General features: G+C 39.0%; 1 protein-coding gene across 8 annotated transcripts in view; it reads left to right on the forward strand.

Annotated features, from left to right (window-relative positions):
• Positions 1–18,474, forward strand: part of myo9aa (myosin IXAa) — a 318,790-nt gene that overhangs the window by 112,775 nt on the left and 187,541 nt on the right. For all 8 annotated transcript variants that reach the window (XM_059640175.1, XM_059640177.1, XM_059640182.1 and 5 more), the window contains exons 4-6: positions 5,450–5,512; positions 8,573–8,672; positions 13,664–13,720. In XM_059640175.1, coding sequence (XP_059496158.1) covers positions 5,450–5,512; positions 8,573–8,672; positions 13,664–13,720 — 220 coding nt within the window. The remainder of the gene's footprint in view (positions 1–5,449; positions 5,513–8,572; positions 8,673–13,663; positions 13,721–18,474) is intronic.

The following is an 18,474-nucleotide window of genomic DNA, read 5'->3' on the forward strand; positions in this document are numbered from 1 at the left end:
CTTCTGTAGGTAAATATGTTGAAATATCAAAAGGTGCAAGTTTAATCTCTTCTCTGTCCTCACTTCACTGATCTTTTTGTGAAGTGGCAGGGGATTACGTTTTTTAAAAACGCAATCCAGGGTTCCCTGCTGGCAAGTGTGTATGCAAGTGTGGCAAAGGAAGGATGTGATTAACTGTCACAAATAGAGCCTATTGTGAAGCAAGAGATAACAAAGTGTGGAGCTGGATGAACACAGCAGGCTAAGCAGCATCTTAAGCAGTTTGCTGGCTCATACTTGGACTAAGTACTACAAGGATACAATAATGTGGGTATGTCTCTATTTGCTAGAATTTGAGAAGATAATGTGATTTTAGTGTACAACATTATATACAGGTACTTGGGCATTATTTTCATAACTTTTGGTTAAACACGTTTCAGGATAAGTAGAGTAACTTGTGACTTGGGAAGACTGTTAACCAGCTTAACAAATTTATAGAATGCCTTAGACGCATTAAGACATTAAAGCTTTATAATAAGATAAAAGATGTATGTGGTGTGAGGTTAGTAGGAGGAAAGCTGGACAAAGGGAAAGTAGGCCTTGGTTATTGATAACAAACTGTGAAGCTGGATGAACAGCAGGCCAAGCAGCATCTTAGGAGCACAAAAGCTGACGTTTCGGGCGTAGACCCTTCATCAGACCCTCTCTGATGAAGGGCCTAGGCCCAAAAATGTCAGATTTTGTGCTCCTAAGATGCTGCTTGGCCTGCTGTGTTCAACCAGCTCCACACTTTGTTATCTTGGATTCTCCAGCATCTGCAGTTCCCATTATCACTGATACAAATCTTGGTTATTGTTCAGGTTTAGGAGTGGAATGGGAACAATGGTTTGGAGAAGGCCAATTTGCACAGGTGAATAAAAATAAATCAGTAGATGTGAGAAAGGAGCTGAGTTAGAGGTTGACAATACATCAGTCTTAGGTATCCCTTCTATTGGCAAGTTGTGGCACTTGTTGAAATGAGGTTCGGAACAGCAGAAGAGGATGCTCAGTGTGAAAGCTTTGGCTCAGTTAGATATGATATCAGACCGGCAGTTACAGAATCTACTACAAGTACTTGAATAATGGGATAGAAAGCAATGTAGAGTTTTTTTTTTGGTCTGGTTATAATGGCCAACTCAGTTTTTCTTGCTCGTCCCTATTTGCCTTGGGATGGTGGGACTGAGCTGCCACCTTAAACTGATGTAGGCCATGTGGTGTAGATACATTCACAATGTTGTTCTTAAGGAAGTATCAGGATGTTGACCCAGTGACAATGAAGAAACTGCGATCTAGTTCCAAGTCAGGATAGTGTGCGGATTAGTAGGGAATTTGGAGCTAGTGGTGTTTCCGTGTATTTGCTGTCTGTGTCTTTCTAAGTAGTAGAGGTTGCAGGTTTCAAAGGTGCTGTCTAAGGAGCCTTGATGCATTGTTACGCTGCTGTCCCTGTATGCCAGTGGTGGAGAGAGGAAAAGTTGATGGTATTAGTTTGGTTTCCAGTCAAATGGATTGCTTTGTCCTGAATCATATCAAACTTCTCATGTTTTTGGACCTGCACTCATCTAAGCGAGTGGAGACAGTTTCATTATGCCTGTGACCTGTGCTTTGTAGTGTGAGAGCCTGAGGAGTCGGAAGATGAATTTTGGGCTATTCTCGGAATTCTCAGGCTCTGATCTGATCTTGTGGTCTCAATATTTATATGGATGGTCCACTTCACATTCTTGCCTGTGGTAAGCTCCAGGCTGATGTTAGTGGGGCATACAGTGATAATGTCATTCGATATCGAGGGGCAATGGTTGGGTTCTCACAAGTTCGAGATGTTTACTTGGCACTTGTCTGACACAAATGCTTGTCAGGCCACATCTGAACATCTAGTTCCTGCTTCAGTTAGACATAGTTACTTCAGCACCTGAGAAATTGCAACTGCTGAATCTTGTATAAACATCAGCTGACTTCTGATCTTGTAATGGAGGGTGTGTCTTTGATAAAGCAGCTAAAGATGGTAGGGCATAGAAGCTCTTGCAGTGATGTTCTGTGGTGGGATGATTGACTTGGAGCAATCATAGCCACCTTCCTTTGTGTTTTGTATGATGTCATCATGTGCATGTATGTAGAAGCCTGCTGTTTAGTTATGCCATCATAATACCAAGTGATTGTTCATACCTACTGAAGAAGGAGGTAGAATGGGCAGGTTTTAGGGAGCACTGCAAATGATGCGTATGTAAAGAAGCAATTTGACCTTCTAATCCTTGAAGGCCCTTCTGTCTCAAGAGAGTGATGTAAGTGCAACATTAAATTAAGAATGATAGAGAAAGAAAGTTATGAACATACTATTAGATAAATCATATGAGGAGGTAGGAATTGATGAACTGAGTCAGTGTGAATGGATAAAGAAATTGGCTTTGCAATTCCCTAAGCTAATTAATAGAAAGGGCTTTAGAACCAATTAATTGCATTTGTACAGCAAATGAAAGCTTTGTAATGTGACAACCAATTTGTGCGCAGCATGTGAAAATGATTAGATGACTATTTTACTGATGTTGGCTGAAGGATAAATATTGGGCAAAACACCAGGAATTACTCCCCTGCTCTTTTTAAAAATTGTATCATGGTATCTTTAGCCCTCTTATTGAGGAGGAGACACGGCTTCTTTTTAACATCTCCGTTCAACAGACAATATCCCTATCAGTGGCACATTTCCTCACTGTTGCAGAGAGAAACAAAACCAACCTAGCCTTCCTGATCAAGACCCCTGACCTCTTAATAACTTTTTTCTCACGTCATGGTGCTACTTCTGATTTATGGCTGACACCTAACGACCAGACATGGTCAGAGGAGGCAGTAGTGCTGATGCAAATGTTGGCTTTAGACCAAACTGTCCATGATTTTTTTTTTAGATGAGATTTGCAAGAAATAAGAGTGCATAAGCAGGTAACAAGTGGAGAAAATGATTTGAGTTTCTTTCTATTGTTCATGGACACTTGGGAGTAGTGAATAGTTTTGGCAGAAGAGGTGAACTTGAAGTGAACAAATTATAACCGATAATGGACAAGTAGACTGGATCCAACCATATTGAAGCTTATGGGTAAATTACAAAACTATTGTTCAACAGGCTGAAAAGCTTAACGGTTTCAATTATTTCAAAAAAAGGTAAATATATTGATATTTTGAATCTGTGTTGATTTTTGTCAATTTGATAAGACTGCAGTTGAACCTTTTTGAGATGTTATAAAAATTTTTGGAGTACTGTGTAACAGTTCTTGAATATGTTACCTTTCTGTTGATGTTCAGACAGAAGGTGATGATGCTATTAATTTTCTATAGTTCTTTTTGTTTGGTGGGTAATTTTTGAAATTAAAAACATATGCACGTGGAAGAACATTGATTGTATTTGGCGAATATCTATAAAATTAAACTGTGTGTTCATCTGTTGCTTTAGTTTTGATTCCCATGACTACAATAACCCCTTTCTCAATAAAGATTATTGTTCTCAAAATTGCAATAATTATGTGAATATAGAATGATGAGCAAAGGCTATTTGTGTTTATCGTGTCCATTATATGATGAAAAATCCTGTAATGTTTTGCAGAATATTAGCAATACCGTTGCTTTCAAAGGGAGAGAAAATCAGAGTTAAATCTTAAATAGGTCCAAAGTTGTGACTGTTAAATTATTCAGAATTGTGCATTTGAGTTGACTCTTAAAAACAAATTAGTTTTAATTGCTGGTTGACTGGATATAAGTTCTGATCATTCAAGCTGTTTCTCAAAACTATGTTCAGCAATTCAAGTTGTGAACTTTAATGAGAGAAAGGTTGCTTTAGTTAGAGCCCTTTCGATTTTTATATCTTGAGGCCAAGTTTTGTAGCATGGAATGCTGGCTCAGCATTTTGAGCACATGTAATCATGAAATATTTTATCAAAGTAATGGTAAATTGACCCGGCATCAACTATCACTTGTAGACGAGAGTTCCAATGTTTACCACCCATTGCTTCTAAAAGTCTGTCTAAAAGGCCTAGATCTAATGTTTTAATAATATGGCCTTGCCCTAAATGCTTTAGTGAAGAAGCTATTCGTTCTTTTTAATATGTTGTCAAGCTTCACTCTAATGCTCTTAATCTTTTTCAAATTTCTCGAAATACAACCCTACCTAATGCATTCTCACCTTAATTAGACCCTGTGAAACCAGGCATCGTTTATATTTTCCATGATGGATGTAAGCACCTTTGACCAGTAGGACATTTGAGACAGTATCTGGAAAAATATATAAGGAATACAACAAGAGAAAATTTTAAATTTTAAATCTTATGCAGTGAAATAGAGGATTCTTGGGGAAGAGTGATCAGAATATGTGGAATTTTATAATGAGTATGCAAGTGATGTGCTTTTAAATCTGAAACTAATATTAAATTTAAAAAGAGCTAATTATGTGGATATGAGATTTATGTTGGCAAAGGTAGTTTGGGGAACTAAACTAAAAGAAATTATTTCCAGATATTTAATGGGAAAAGAAGCCCAAAAACAGTGTTTGCTTGGTGAATTGGGAAACATTTGAAAGTTGCTGAAACACCAAGGATAGTGTCAGCTAAGTGAAGCTAGCTGTCTGCTAAGGGACTGGAATTATGAATAGATGCTGGAATCCGGTATGAAAGTCCAGTGGAATGCAGTCTTGGAAAGGGATTGAATTATGAGGTCATGAGCAACCATTTGAGGCAGTCTGTGATGGAGTGGCTTTAGAGGGAGGTCTTAAGTCAGTGCTTTTGATCCTAGTGAAGGATTATTATTATATTATATAAAGGAAACACTTAAGATTTGGATGTCCATAGTGACTGGTGGGGTGTGTTTCGGCCTGCATTGACAGTTTAAAATGCAGTCTGTTCAATGTTCAACCACAGTTTGTCTGTTAACTCATATTATCTTACTGTTAGTCATGAATATACTTAAGTTGCGTTGTTTACTGCCTTGTACAGTTCAGTTAATTTTGTTTTTCACACTTTTGGAACACTAGCTTTATTCTGTTGAATTTCAAACCTTGTCTACTTTAAACAAAAATAAAGGTTATTGGTACCTAGTAGGATCACAACGTAACTGTGATGCTGTCTTCTGGGATTATGGCATTGTACATAAAACAAAGTAAACCTGTCATTTCCAGTTCGCAGTTTGATAGTATGCTGGCTTTAATGCTCAGAGGTTGGATTTCAAGATTGAGGACGTTTTGCTGTAGTTGCTCAGCCTTTGGAGTGATTATACCTGGAGTACTGTGTACAGTTTTCTGTAGCTTAAGGCAACTTGGGTCTCTGTCTAAGGAAGGATATACATGTCCTGGTTGTATGCACAACCTGGACGTATGATGGGAATGGATCAAAGGTTCAGTGGTTGATTCCTGGGAAAGATTTTTATTGATCTAACAAGTAATATAATTTTGGTTTTGTAGAGCTTATGTTGAAAAGTACCTGCTGGAGAAGTCACGGCTGGTCTACCAGGAGCATAATGAACGGTAAGACATGCAAAATAGTAACTGAGTCAATTTGAAATGTCATGAATATTTCCAGAATTCGGAAAGTGGTGTCCGCCTTCCATGGAACAAACATACAAAGAAAATGGCATCTCTTTGTTGGAGTGTAGGATAAACTAGGTCTCTAGTATTTTAATTTTGTATTTGGCAATTTAAAAATCATATTACGTTTTAGGGTGAATTACAACATAGTGATTAATGCCATGTTATTGGAAAGATTTTTTAAATACATTTTATGATGTCATACTGAAATGTAATATCTTCTTGTGCTGTAGTTACCACTGTTGTTTGATATTTGTTGCTGTCGTGGAATTGCCAGATGGCAAGAACTGTAGTTTATGGTAAACTTGTAAACTTGTTTGAATTAATTTTGAAGCAATTATTGCAAAACAAAGGTGGACTGATATTAGCAATTTTGCTTGTAACAGTTTGTTGGCACTGGAACAAATCACATTGATGCAATAGGGGTACTTTTCATTCGTCAGGGCAGGTTAAAAGGCATTTTATAACTCAGAATAAATATGACCTGGGAGTCTTTGTGGGAACAGAATGAAGGAATTTTTATTTTTAAACCTTGATGTACAAACATATGGAGGTGTTTGGTATATCGCACCTGGTGCTTTATTTTGGCCCATCAGGATTTTCAGGTCCTGGAACAGTACAAATTAAGTATGATGTAGAGAGAGCTTCACTTTGCATGAAACATTGGTACAACTGACTTGGAATTTCTCAACAATGAAATTGTAGAGGCTGCCTCATGCTACTACTTTGCAGTAAACATGAGTGGTATTCTCCACTCAAAGAAAGCTACTGCCCAGCTCAAAAGATACTCTGGATATCAACAAATTAGTAATATGGTACACGAATTTCAGCAATGATGTGACACCAGATATGTAGATTGCATAAAGGGATAACAAGGTGTAGAGTTGGATGAACACAGGCCAAGCAGCATCAGAGGAGCAGGAAGGCTGACGTTTCAGGCCTAGACCCTTCTTCAGAAATGCCTGCATGTCTCAATGATCAGCAGACCATGCCAAACAATATATCTCTTTAATTGCCTGCAAGGGGCAGCATACTGACTGGACTCAACCGGACCTGCTTGTAAAACTCAAATGGTGTAATTTGTTTCTGTAATTAGGCAATATTTACTAAATAATCAAAACTCCTATGAATTACACCGGCGACCATTTTAAGATTTGGTCAGGCTTAGAACATGGGACATAGAAAAATACAGCACAGTACAGGCCCTTCTGCCCACGATGTTGTGCCGTGGATTAATCCTAATCCAAAAATAAAATAACCTAACCTACATTCCCCTCAATTCACTGCTGTCCATGTGTATGTCCAGCAGTTGCTTAAATGTCAATAATGACTCCGCTTCCACGACTACCACTGGCAAACTATTCCATGCGCTCACAACTCTCTCTGGGTGAAGAACCTCCCTCTGACGTTGCCTCTGTACCTTCCTCCTAACACCTTAAAACTATGAACCCTCGTGGCAGTCAATCCTGCCCTGGGGAAAAGTCTCTGGCTATCGACTCTATCCATGCCTCTCATTACCTTGCAGTATGTTTTCATTAGCATGGGCTAGAATTTACTTGGGTAACTTTTAGGACCCTGTTATGTGTAGACCAGAAGAATTTGTGCGTACATTGCATCTTTTTCATTGAGAAAGGGTTTTGGAACCTGTCAATCCCTGCTGCATTCCTATTATAATACTCAGATCAATCAGAAATAGCTGCCTTGACTGAGCTTAATCATCTAGTTAGGTTGCATCCAGCTGCATCTCTCTGCGCTGAGTCAGCAGCCCTCTTGTGCTCTATAAATTGGTTTTCCTTTTCAAAGTTTGTTTTCTTGCAGCCACCTGATGAGTACAAGACAAAAAGCCTGTGATATCTTTTTTAGTGGTGTTTAATTTACATTCCAACACGCAACTATTTGAATTTTACTTTGACTTTTATTGTGCTATGCTTGATATCATGTCTGAAATTGGAATTAATCCTATTTTCAGGCAATAACATTTAATGAACACACAATTCATCCCAAGATTAAAAGATTTGGGGTGAGGTTTGTGTCCCCACCCCAGACAGGATACATCATTTTTACCTCAAAATAGTTTCCAGTTGAGTAGTTAAGGATAACGTCAATGTATGGTTTGGTCTTAGAATAATACTTTACAGAATCTATATTGGAATATTAAAGATAACTTGTTTTAAAAGAAATTGCGATTATTAACTTACTAATGTAGCTGGCAAGACACTGGGGAACAGTGATTGAGATTGGCTCTTGATTAATTTTTCTGTGTATCAAAATGTAGCAAATTTTACATGGAAAAGGATGACACCAGAGGCCAGACCTAGATAGAGGGAATTTTAACTGTAATCTTTGGGTTTGTGAATAATTTAATATGTATGCTCTAATGATGGTTAATTTGATATGTATTTCATGTATTCTTTGTATAAATTAACCTTTGACTTAATGGCTAAAAAGTCCAAACTCAGTATTACACTTCACAGTGAAGCCAAACTGTCCCTGATGCCAACCTGTTCATTCATTGAACCATGGAAAAACACACTATTTGATGTTGGCTGCTCAATTTGAGAATGAATATACTTTTTTGGATCCTTTTGAACAACTTCCGGGAGCAAGTTTGGCAGGAACAGTATCTAATCCTATGAGAAAAGGATTCAGTTTCTCTAATGGTTGCTTGTAAAAGTGAATCCCCTATTTATTGAGTAAAAAAAAATGGATTTGATGATCATGGATCAATATATGGATGTGTGAAAATTAATGTAGCCTGTTATCAGTACCATTGATAGCATGATCAGCCTCAATTATATGCAGTCAGAGGCATCTCCACTTCCAATAATTTCAGTACAAATTAACACATTTAGATTTTGAGCATTTTTACTGTTAAGATAGTACAAATGGCTTCTGTTTATATTACATAACTGATTTAAATTTGACACATCTTCACAATATTGCCACATTGCAGTCACTTGAATGTTAATGTAACATTGTGATGTGACATTCTTGTTTCAGAAATTATCATGTATTCTACTACTTGCTGGCAGGAGCCAATGAAGAGGAGAAAAAAGGCTTCCACCTGCAGGACCCTGAAGAATACCATTACTTGAATCAGGTTAGTACCAAAGGCTAATTCTGTGTAAAAAAAAAACTTCATTGCAGATGTTATTTGTGAAAAATTGAAGATAATAAATTCAGAAATTATAGCTTGAAAGCATCTTGTTCATTATTACGTGGATTGAAATTGTGCCAGCTGGCATGAACATGAAAATTTCATAGCATTCATATGCATGTCAGAAAATTAATGGCAGCTGATTATGAATATGTATTTGATAAATTATATTTAATCATGAAGGTTCTATGGCATGAGGTTATGTTCCCTAGACATCAGGGAACGGACATGACAACTGTTGAATGGATATTTGGGGTTTAAAGATGTCACCAACGACTTGAAGACATCTCAAGGCCTTTTGACTGAAGTTCAGAATAAGATAATTGGTTAGATGCAAACCAATGCAATATAAAACAAAGTTCAAAATTATGGCCAGGGTTGATTATTTTGCTAGATTATTTTTACTCAATGTAACTATGGATGATTCAATCTTTCAGTCAAAAGAAAGCTTATCACTTCTTTGAAAAGCAGGCCTTGAATGGGACTACAAAAGTCTGTGACTCATCTTTTTGGCTTTTTGTTTCCTTCCTTTGATGAAATTAATTTGAATTTAGTTTCTTTGTAGGAGAGAGAACACTGATAATTGCAATTCAGAACATTAATCTCCGTCAGTAGTATTGCTTAAGGCAATATGTGGCTGACTAATTGAGTTTTGCAAATCAGAAAACCTAGGCTATTGCGTTAACAAAGGACAGACAGTCAAGCTCTTCCAGGGCAACAATTGTATTGTTACAATTGTATTAGCCTAGAGGAGAAAAGGTGAGCTTCTTGTTTTGGATCACATTCTGCTGAAACGTCTTTTTGTAGATATTGAATTAGGTCAAATTTGAGCTTGTTCTTGATGACAGTTCCGTTTGCCTGAAAAGCTTGGCTAAATTATTGATGGTTTGGGATCAGAGATAATGGGAACTGCAGATGCTGGAGAATCCAAGATAACAAAGTGTGGATAATAAAATATGAGGCTGGATGAACACAGCAGGCCCAGCAGCATCTCAGGAGCACAAAAGCTGACGTTTCGGGCCTAGACCCTTCATCAGAAAAGGGGGCTGGGGACAGGATTCTGAAATAAATAGGGAGCGAGGGGGAGGCGGACTGAAGATGGATAGAGGAGAAGATAAGTGGAGAGGAGAGTATGGGTGGGAAGGTAGGGATCACATTCTGCTGAAACGTCTTTTTGTAGATATTGAATTAGGTCAAATTTGAGCTTGTTCTTGATGACAGTTCCTTTTTCCTGAAAAGCTTGGCTAAATTATTGACGATTTGGGATAAAGAAAAAGAGAAGTAATGGACAAAAAAAATCATAGCATCATTAAATGCCACAGTTAGCAGTTTTAATGTGCAAAACTTAGAGCTGCTGATCTAACAGCCTCATCTAACAATGCTTGCACACTGCTGCCATCTCCCCTTTGCCCTGAATAGACTTCCTACTCCATGAACGGTACCCGCAATCTACTGAGAAAGGTTAAAATGTACAAATTTGATACATAATACTTTTTGACTTAGAAAATCATAGCCATAATCATGCACTTTTTATGTCTTCATGAGCAATTTAAAATTAATATTCTAAGATATCCTTGTTTCTCTTTTAATAATCGGACAATTCCTCTTGTTTCTATTTGTGCATGCTTTAACCAGATTGCAGGAGCTTTTCTGGTTGTGGTAATTATTTCACTTTGTTACAATTGTGATTTATAGTCAGAGTTACACCGCACATAAACAGACCCTTCGGTTCAACTCATCATGCTGACCAAATATCCCAATCTGACCAAGTCCCATTTGCCAGCATTTGGACCATTTCCCTCCAATCCCTTTCTATTTGTGCGCCCATCCAGATGCCTTTTAAATGTTGTAACTCAATCCACCTCCGCCAACTCCTCTGGCAACTCATTTTGTACGTTCACCGCCCTCTGTGTGAAAAAGTTGATCCTGAGCTCTCTTTTAAATCCTTTCGTCTCTCCCCTTTAACCCGTTCCCTGTAGTTTTGGACACCCCTACCTTGGGAAAAGGCCTTGACTATTCCACCTATCATTTATCGAATGTAGCCATGCATTTGATTCTTGCTGATTATTCTTAACTTGATTTTTTAAAAAATCCACATACAGATAAGATGGAGTGGAATAGAGACTGAAGTAAAATATCGTAGCTATTTCAGAATATTAATTGTAACAGTTCCATTTCCATTTCCAAGTTTAAAAATTTGATCCAGGATTTTATGGTCACGTAGGCTTCAGCAGTGCTGTGCAGTCTTTTAGATGGAATGTTAAACAGTTGTTTTCTGTCTGATATCTGATAACTCAGATAAATTTGATAAGTCCTATTGCATTGTTTGAACTTTTTTGATGTCCTAACCAATAGGCCTTCTTGCAGTAACATTACCAAATGCACAAAACAGAGCCACTGGCCAAATCTCACTATCACATGAACTTCAGTGGGTCTAGAAGCTAGATCAACATCACCTTCCAAAGGACAAATAATAACATGCAACAGCTGCTAGCTCAGCCAATGAGACCAATCCCATGAACAAGTAAAAATAAAAACATTGCAACTGTTAGATGTTTTCCCTGGACCATCGAGGGCTGAGGGATTACCTTCTAGAAGTTTATAAAATCATGAAAGGCATGGATAGGATGGAATAGCCAAGGTCTTTTTTTTCCCAGGGTAGAGGAGTCCAAGTGGAGTTGTAGGTAGAGAGGACAGTGAAGAAAGCATTAGGTATGCTCGTCTTTATTGATCAATGCATTGAGTGTAGGAGTCAGGATGTCATGTTGTGGCTATGCAAGACATTGGTTAGGCTGCTTTTGGAATACTGCTTGCAATTCTGGTCTCCCTGCGAGAGGACTTAGGTTTACGGTGAGAAGGGAAAAATTTAAAAAGGACCTGATTTGTAACTTTTTCATGCAGAGTGTAGTACGTGTGTGGATGAGCTCGAAGGGCCGAATGGCCTACTCCTGCACCTATTGTCTATTGTCTGTTGAGCTGCCAGAGGATGTGGTGGATGCAGGTACAGTTTCAACATTTAAAAGGCATCTGGATGGCTATATGAATAGGAAGGGTTTAGAGGGATATGGACTAAATGCTAGCAAATGGGACCAGTTCAGATTAGAATGTTTGGTCAGCCTGGATGAGTTGGACCAGAGAGTATGTTTCCATGTTATATGACTGCCATGCATAAGTTAGTCATCACCTTTTCCCAAGTTACAGGATGAATGACATTCATAATAATGTATTGATTGTTGATCTCTTGAGTGACCAGACACTACATAACTAAGCTTTCGATCTTACTGTTAAAAAGATTTAGCTGACATCATCTTGGAGAATACGTGAATTAAAAAAAATTCTAAAGGTGATCCTTTTTATCATTACTTTCTAATGCATTGATTGAATTGAACTAAATCAGCTTTATTGTCACATATCCTTAGTGAATATAGTGAAAAGTTTATAAATTGCCACTTACAGCACCATCTTTTTAAGATATAAAGGTACCTAGGTACAGCTTCTTTAGTTACAAGATCTTGGGCAATAGGGAAATACAATGTCCTGTTGCCATAATAAATGCTCAGAACAACAGACCATGCTGGCACCCAGCTTCCAGTCTGCGCCAGGCCTTGCTACACACCGCACTGGGCTTCACCTTGAGGATCAGGAGGCTGGGAGATCGCTTCAGACCACCATGCTGGGCCAAGATGTGCTATGCCATGAGGTCACCCTGGGAGGCTACTGCAATAGGCATGGAGGCTGCTACACCAGGCCAGTAGGTTGCCGTGCCAGGCCGGGTCACCACTGCTGCTGCACCAGTCTAGGAGGCTGCGACACTAGACCAGGAGTCGTCGCTGGAGGCCAGGAGAAAAGAAGAAAAAACTCTTAATTGGAGAAATAGAGAAGAAAGGAAGAACAGGAGGAGTGTCCTACCCTGCTGCCAAATTGGGTTTCATTTTGAATAGTAGTCAAAATTCTAAGGATGCACTAGAGACCACAGAGCGTGTTTTGATAACATGCACCCAAAACACATATTTACAGAAGTTCGTTTGCACAATTGAACGTTTTTGGGTTTTAGAATTAATATTCGGTTTTATTGTTTCATGTACTCAAACACAGGAGTACAGTGGAAAAATGTACAAAATCGCCACTCACCAGCAGGTACAAAAACAAAAATGTTAAAAAATCCCATCTAGATACAAAAACCAAACAGCCAATTAAAAATACAAAAATCAGAATTAAGTAAAACAAATACGAAAAAATAGAGTCAAGGAAGAGGGAAGCATCCAGATCTAAAAGTCTTATCTACCTTCCCAAAGCCTTGAGCCTCCATGCTGCTGCAGGCCTGTGGAAGTTGCTCCTGCTGCTTCAGAGCCTCAGACATTGCTGCTACCGCAGGCCCTTGGGTGTTACCGTCGCCACTGCAGCTGCAGTCGCTTTCATTGCTGCTGCAGATTCTTGGAAGTCACTGTTGCCAATGCTGCTGCTCCTTGGAAGTCCCAGTCATTGTGGCCGCAGACTCTCTGATATCACTGCTGCAGGAGTTTGATGAGAGAAGAATCTAAACAGATAAAAACAATTATTATGAAAATGGAGGTTAGTCTATGGCTAAAGTTCATAATTGGACTTGAACCTTTTTCATTGCAGTTGCAATTAATTAGTTTGAAAATATAAATCCTGTTGATAATTAGATGTTATGATCATACCAGGATTATTGTAATTTATTTAGTGTAATGTTAAAAATATTTGCTTTTTCTTTGAGGAGAACTCATCACTCTTACCTCTTGAACTTTACTTGCTGGATATGGATCTTGACTCATCCAGTTGACCAAAACAAAAAGATTGAGCTTGCTTTCTGCTTGTTGCCTGCTTCTTCAAGTTGCAGTGTGAATCGTTGACTCTGTCAAAGTTGTTTAAAGTGCGTACACTTCCTAATGCCATCTATCTTGCTTTCTCAGATGACGAAGAAACCGCTCAGACAGACTTGGGATGATTATTACTATGATTCAGAACTGGTTAGTATTTTGAGTTTTTCATTACTAGTGGTAAGTTGCTGATATATCACTGTATTTCCAGAAAGAAAGCATGGGCAAAACTGTCAAAAGGTGTTGGTTTTTCTCGAAACAATTAGATCTTTAATCCAACCAAAAGCAGTTTAAATTGATCATTCTAGATTGTGTCATTGGGGCAGAAAAGAAGGTTCAAGAATATTTACGTACAATTTTTTCTCTTCTGTAAAATATTCATATTTTTCATCAATCTCATGTTTGCTCCTCTAATCCACCAACAGTTAAAGTGATGACTAATGCTCCCATATGAGGTCTATTAACATGCACTGCATTACAGGCTACAGTACAAGTTACACAGCTTTGACTGTTTCATGAATGCACCACCCAACACTTCGCTTCTTTGTGGTTGAAAACATCTTTATACCAAGGTTGATTCTTTGTTGTGATTCCTTGTAATTGTTTCTACACATATTTGTCTGCTGTACCACAATTGGTAGTACCAACGCTACACCATTTCTTTGCTTCTGTGCATAATGACATTTTATTTATGATAGCTGAATTGTATGGACTTGTGATATGGGAAGGTTGTGTTTAAAGAATGACTATAAGTGCTTGGATCAGTGTCTGTGTTCATCATTTTTTAAGGTGATCCACAAAAGGGCAGTGCTTCTGCAATCATCAGTTTGAAGAAATAAAGTATATCATGATCTTTTGGATTTCAGTTAAACTGATGTAGATCTAAATATAAATGGGAATTCTAATTTGTTAAATATTAGTATTCAGTGCAATAGACCATTAGTAAAAGTAGGTAATCATAAATCAGGTGATACTGGAGGAATAGTGTTGTAAGCATAGTAATAATCTGTTAAATAGACAATGTTTTAGGATGTTGGGTGTCATTTGGGGAGAGATGACAGAGAAAGGAGGCTCCAAAATAAGGACAAATAGTAAAGAAATCCTTCAGAAATTGTATTTGATTACAGTTAACCAAAACAAAAAGATTGAGCTTGCTTTCTGCCTGTTGCCTGCTTCTTCAAGTTGCAGTGTGAATCGTTGACTCTGTCAACTTTACTTTTTATGTATCTGATGTTTGGCATGTGGACCACTTCCAGATTACATTTTTTGGTACTTCAGGTGCCAAAATGTCTTACTCAAAAGTGTAGACATTAACAAGACTTCCAGCCTCTTTACAATTGAGCTTGGGAGCTTAAGACTGCTAATATCTTAATATTTAACACATGGGAAATATTTTGTGATGTTGCTAATGATTTGACTTGTTTGATGAGAGAAGATCAGTTCATTGATTGGATTTCATAGGCATCCAAAATCTGATTCTGAGTTTTGATTAAAGCACACTTAATGGTAAGGTCCTGGAGAGTGTTGCCAAACAAAGAGAACTTGGAATGCAGACTCATAGTTCCTTAAAAGTGGACTTGTAGGTAGAGGGGACAGTGAAGAAAGCATTAGGTATGCTCGTCTTTATTGATCAATGCATTGAGTATGGGAGTCAGGATGTCTTGTTGTGGCTATGCAGGACATTGGTTAGGCTGCTTTTGGAATACTGCTTGCAATCCTGGTCTCCCTGCTATAGGAAGGATGTTATGTAACTTAAAAGGGTTCAGAAAAGATTGACAAGGATGTTGACAAGGTTAGAGGGTTTGAGCTATAGAGAGAAATTGTAAAGACTGCGACTGTTTGCCCTGGAGCAGAGGTTTTTATAGACTTTTATAAAATAAAAGAACAAAGAAAATTACAGCACAGTAACAAGCCTTTCGGCCCTCCAGGCCTGCGCCAATCGAGATCCTCTGTCTAACCTGTCATCTATTTTCTAAGGGTCTGTGTCCATTTGCTCCCCGCCCATCCATGTACCTGTCCAGATATATCTTAAAAGATCCTAATTTGTCTGCGTCTACCACCTCCGCTGGCAACGCGTTCCAGGCGCCCACCACCCTCTGTGTAAAGAGCTTTCCACGCAGATCTCCCTTAAACTTTCCTCCTCTCATTTTGAACTCATGACCCCTAGTAATTGAGTCCCCCACTCTAGGAAAAAGCTTTTTGCTATCCACCCTGTCTATACCCCTCACGATTTTGTAGACCTCAATCAGGTCCCTCCTCAATCTCCATCTTTCTAATGAAAATAATCCTAATCTACTCAACCTCTCTTCATAGCTAGCACCCTCCATACCAGGCAACATCCTGGTGAACCACCTCTGCACCCTCTCTAAAGCATCCACATCCTTTTGGTAATGTGGCAACCAGAACTGTACACAGTACTCCAAACGTGGCCGGACCAAAGTCCTATACAACTGCAACATGACCTGCCAACTCTTGTACTCAATACCCCGCCCAATGAAGGAAAGCATGCCGTATGCCTTCTTGACCACCTATTGACTTGCGTTGCCACCTTCAGGGAACAATGGACCTGAACGCCCAGATCTCTCTTCATCAATTTTCTTTAGGACTTTTCCATTTACTATAGTTCGCCCTTGACGTAGATCTTTCAAAATGCATCACTTCGCATTTGCCCGGATTGAACTCCATCTGCCTGCCATGGGGAACCTTATCAAACGCCTCACTGAAGTCCATGTATATGACATCTACAGCCTTTCCCTCATCAACCAACTTTGTCACGTCCTCAAAGAATTCTATTAAGTTGATAAGACATGACCTTCCCTGCGCAAAACCATGTTGCCTTTCACTGATAAGCCATTTCTTCCAAATGGGAATAGATCCTATCCCTCAGTATCTTCTCCAGTAGCTTACCAACCACTGATGTCAGGCTCACCGGTCAATAATTACCTGGATTATCCTTGCTACCCTTCTTAAACAAGGGGACAACATTAGCAAGTCTCCAGTCCTCTGGGACCTCACCCGTGCTAAGGATGCTGCAAAGATATCTGTTAAGGCCCGGCTCTTTCCTCTCTCGCTTCCCTCAGTAACGTGGGATAGATCCCATCTGGACCAGGGGACTTGTCCACCTTAATACCTTTTAGGATACCCAACACTTCCTCCTTCCTTATATCAACTTGAGCGAGAGTAAGCAAACATCTGTCCCTAACCTCAACATCTGTCGTGTCCCTCTCCTTGGTGAATACCGATGCAAAGAATGTCACCTATTTTCTCTGACTCAGCGCATAACCTTCCTTCTTTGTCCTTAAGTGGGCCAATCCTTTCTCACGTTACCCTCTTGCTCTTTATATATGAATAAAAGGCTTTGGGATTTTCCTTAACCATGTTTGCCAGCATTATCTCATGCCCTCTCTTACCCCTCTTAATCCCTCGTTTCAGATTCGCTCTACATTCCCAATATTCTTGCAAAGCTTCGTCTGTCTTCAGTCGCCTAGACCTCATGTGTGCTTCCTTCTTCCTCTTGGCTAGTCTCACAATTTCACCTGTCATCCATGGTTCCCTAATCTTGCCTTTTCTATTCCTCATTTTCACAGGAACATGTCTCTCCTGCACACTAATCAACTTCTCCTTAAAAGCCTCCCACATATCAAATGTGGATTTACCTTCAAACAGTTTCTCCCAATCTACATTCCCCAGATCCTGCCGAATTTTGGTATAGTTGGCTTTCCCCCAGTTCAGAACTCTTCCTTTAGGACCATTCCCATCCTTGTCCATGAGTATTGTAAAACTTACGGAATTGTGGTCGCTTATTCCAAAGTAGTCCCCTACTGTAATTTCAACCACCTGGCCGGGTTCATTCCCCAACACCAGGTCCAGTATGGCCCTTTCCCGAGTTGGACTACATACATTCTGCTCTAGAAAACCCTCCTGGACACACCTTACAAATTCTGCTCCGTCTTGACCCCTAACACTGAGTGAATCCCATTCAATGTTGGGAAAATTAAAATCTCCCATCAACACCACCCTGTTTCTCCTACACCTTTCCAATAAAATCATGAGGGGCATGTAAAGGGTAAATAGACAAGGTCTTTTCCTTGGGCTGTGGGATTCCAAATTTAGAGGGCATAAGTTTAAGATGAGAAGAGAAAGATTTAAAAGAACCTAAGGGCAACTTTTTCACACAGAGGAAGTGGTGGAGGCTGGTACAATTGCAGGATTTAAAAATCATCTGGATAGGTATGTGAATAAAAAGAGTTTAGAGGGATATGGGCCAAAAGGTAGCAAATGGGACTGGATTTATATGGGATATCTGGATAGCATTGATGAATTGGACCAAAGGACCTGCTTCTGTGGTGTACATCTTTGACTCTAAAAATCTAACGGTTCCTCTGGTTTAAGTAGTCAAAGCAGTGTTCAGTTGGATCGCACAAGAGTCCATGGTTCATCCACTAACTTTGTGTTCGCCATTTTATTTTGGGTAGTGCAAGAGTCCTATACTGGACATGTCATCTTGGAGTAGGAAGGAAAAGAAAATCAGCCACGGTTTCCAGTCTTGATCCCTAATTGCTGGGTATTGGTTATTTGACACAAATATTAGCTGAAAGCCATCTAGGACTTAATATCTTGGATAGTGTAGGTGAAGCATGCATATAGGTGAGTAAACACAGGATTTCTGGCAAATAAGAAATAAGACGTCAGCAAGGAGATTAGTATTATTAGGAGAAAAAAATTATGTTGGAAAAGGGAGAAAGGACAAGTAATTATTAGGATAGTGCTGTTCGGTACATGCATACAAATGCTAGAGCTAAGTGTTAAAATGAATGGGATTGAGCAAAAATAAATAAGCATGTCCTGGTATTATGGTAATAGCAGCATCAAGTATCCTTGCATCATGCATTTTATTTAATAAT

Source organism: Stegostoma tigrinum, chromosome 36 (assembly GCF_030684315.1).
Source record: "Stegostoma tigrinum isolate sSteTig4 chromosome 36, sSteTig4.hap1, whole genome shotgun sequence".
NCBI classification, from domain to species: Eukaryota; Metazoa; Chordata; class Chondrichthyes; order Orectolobiformes; family Stegostomatidae; genus Stegostoma; species Stegostoma tigrinum.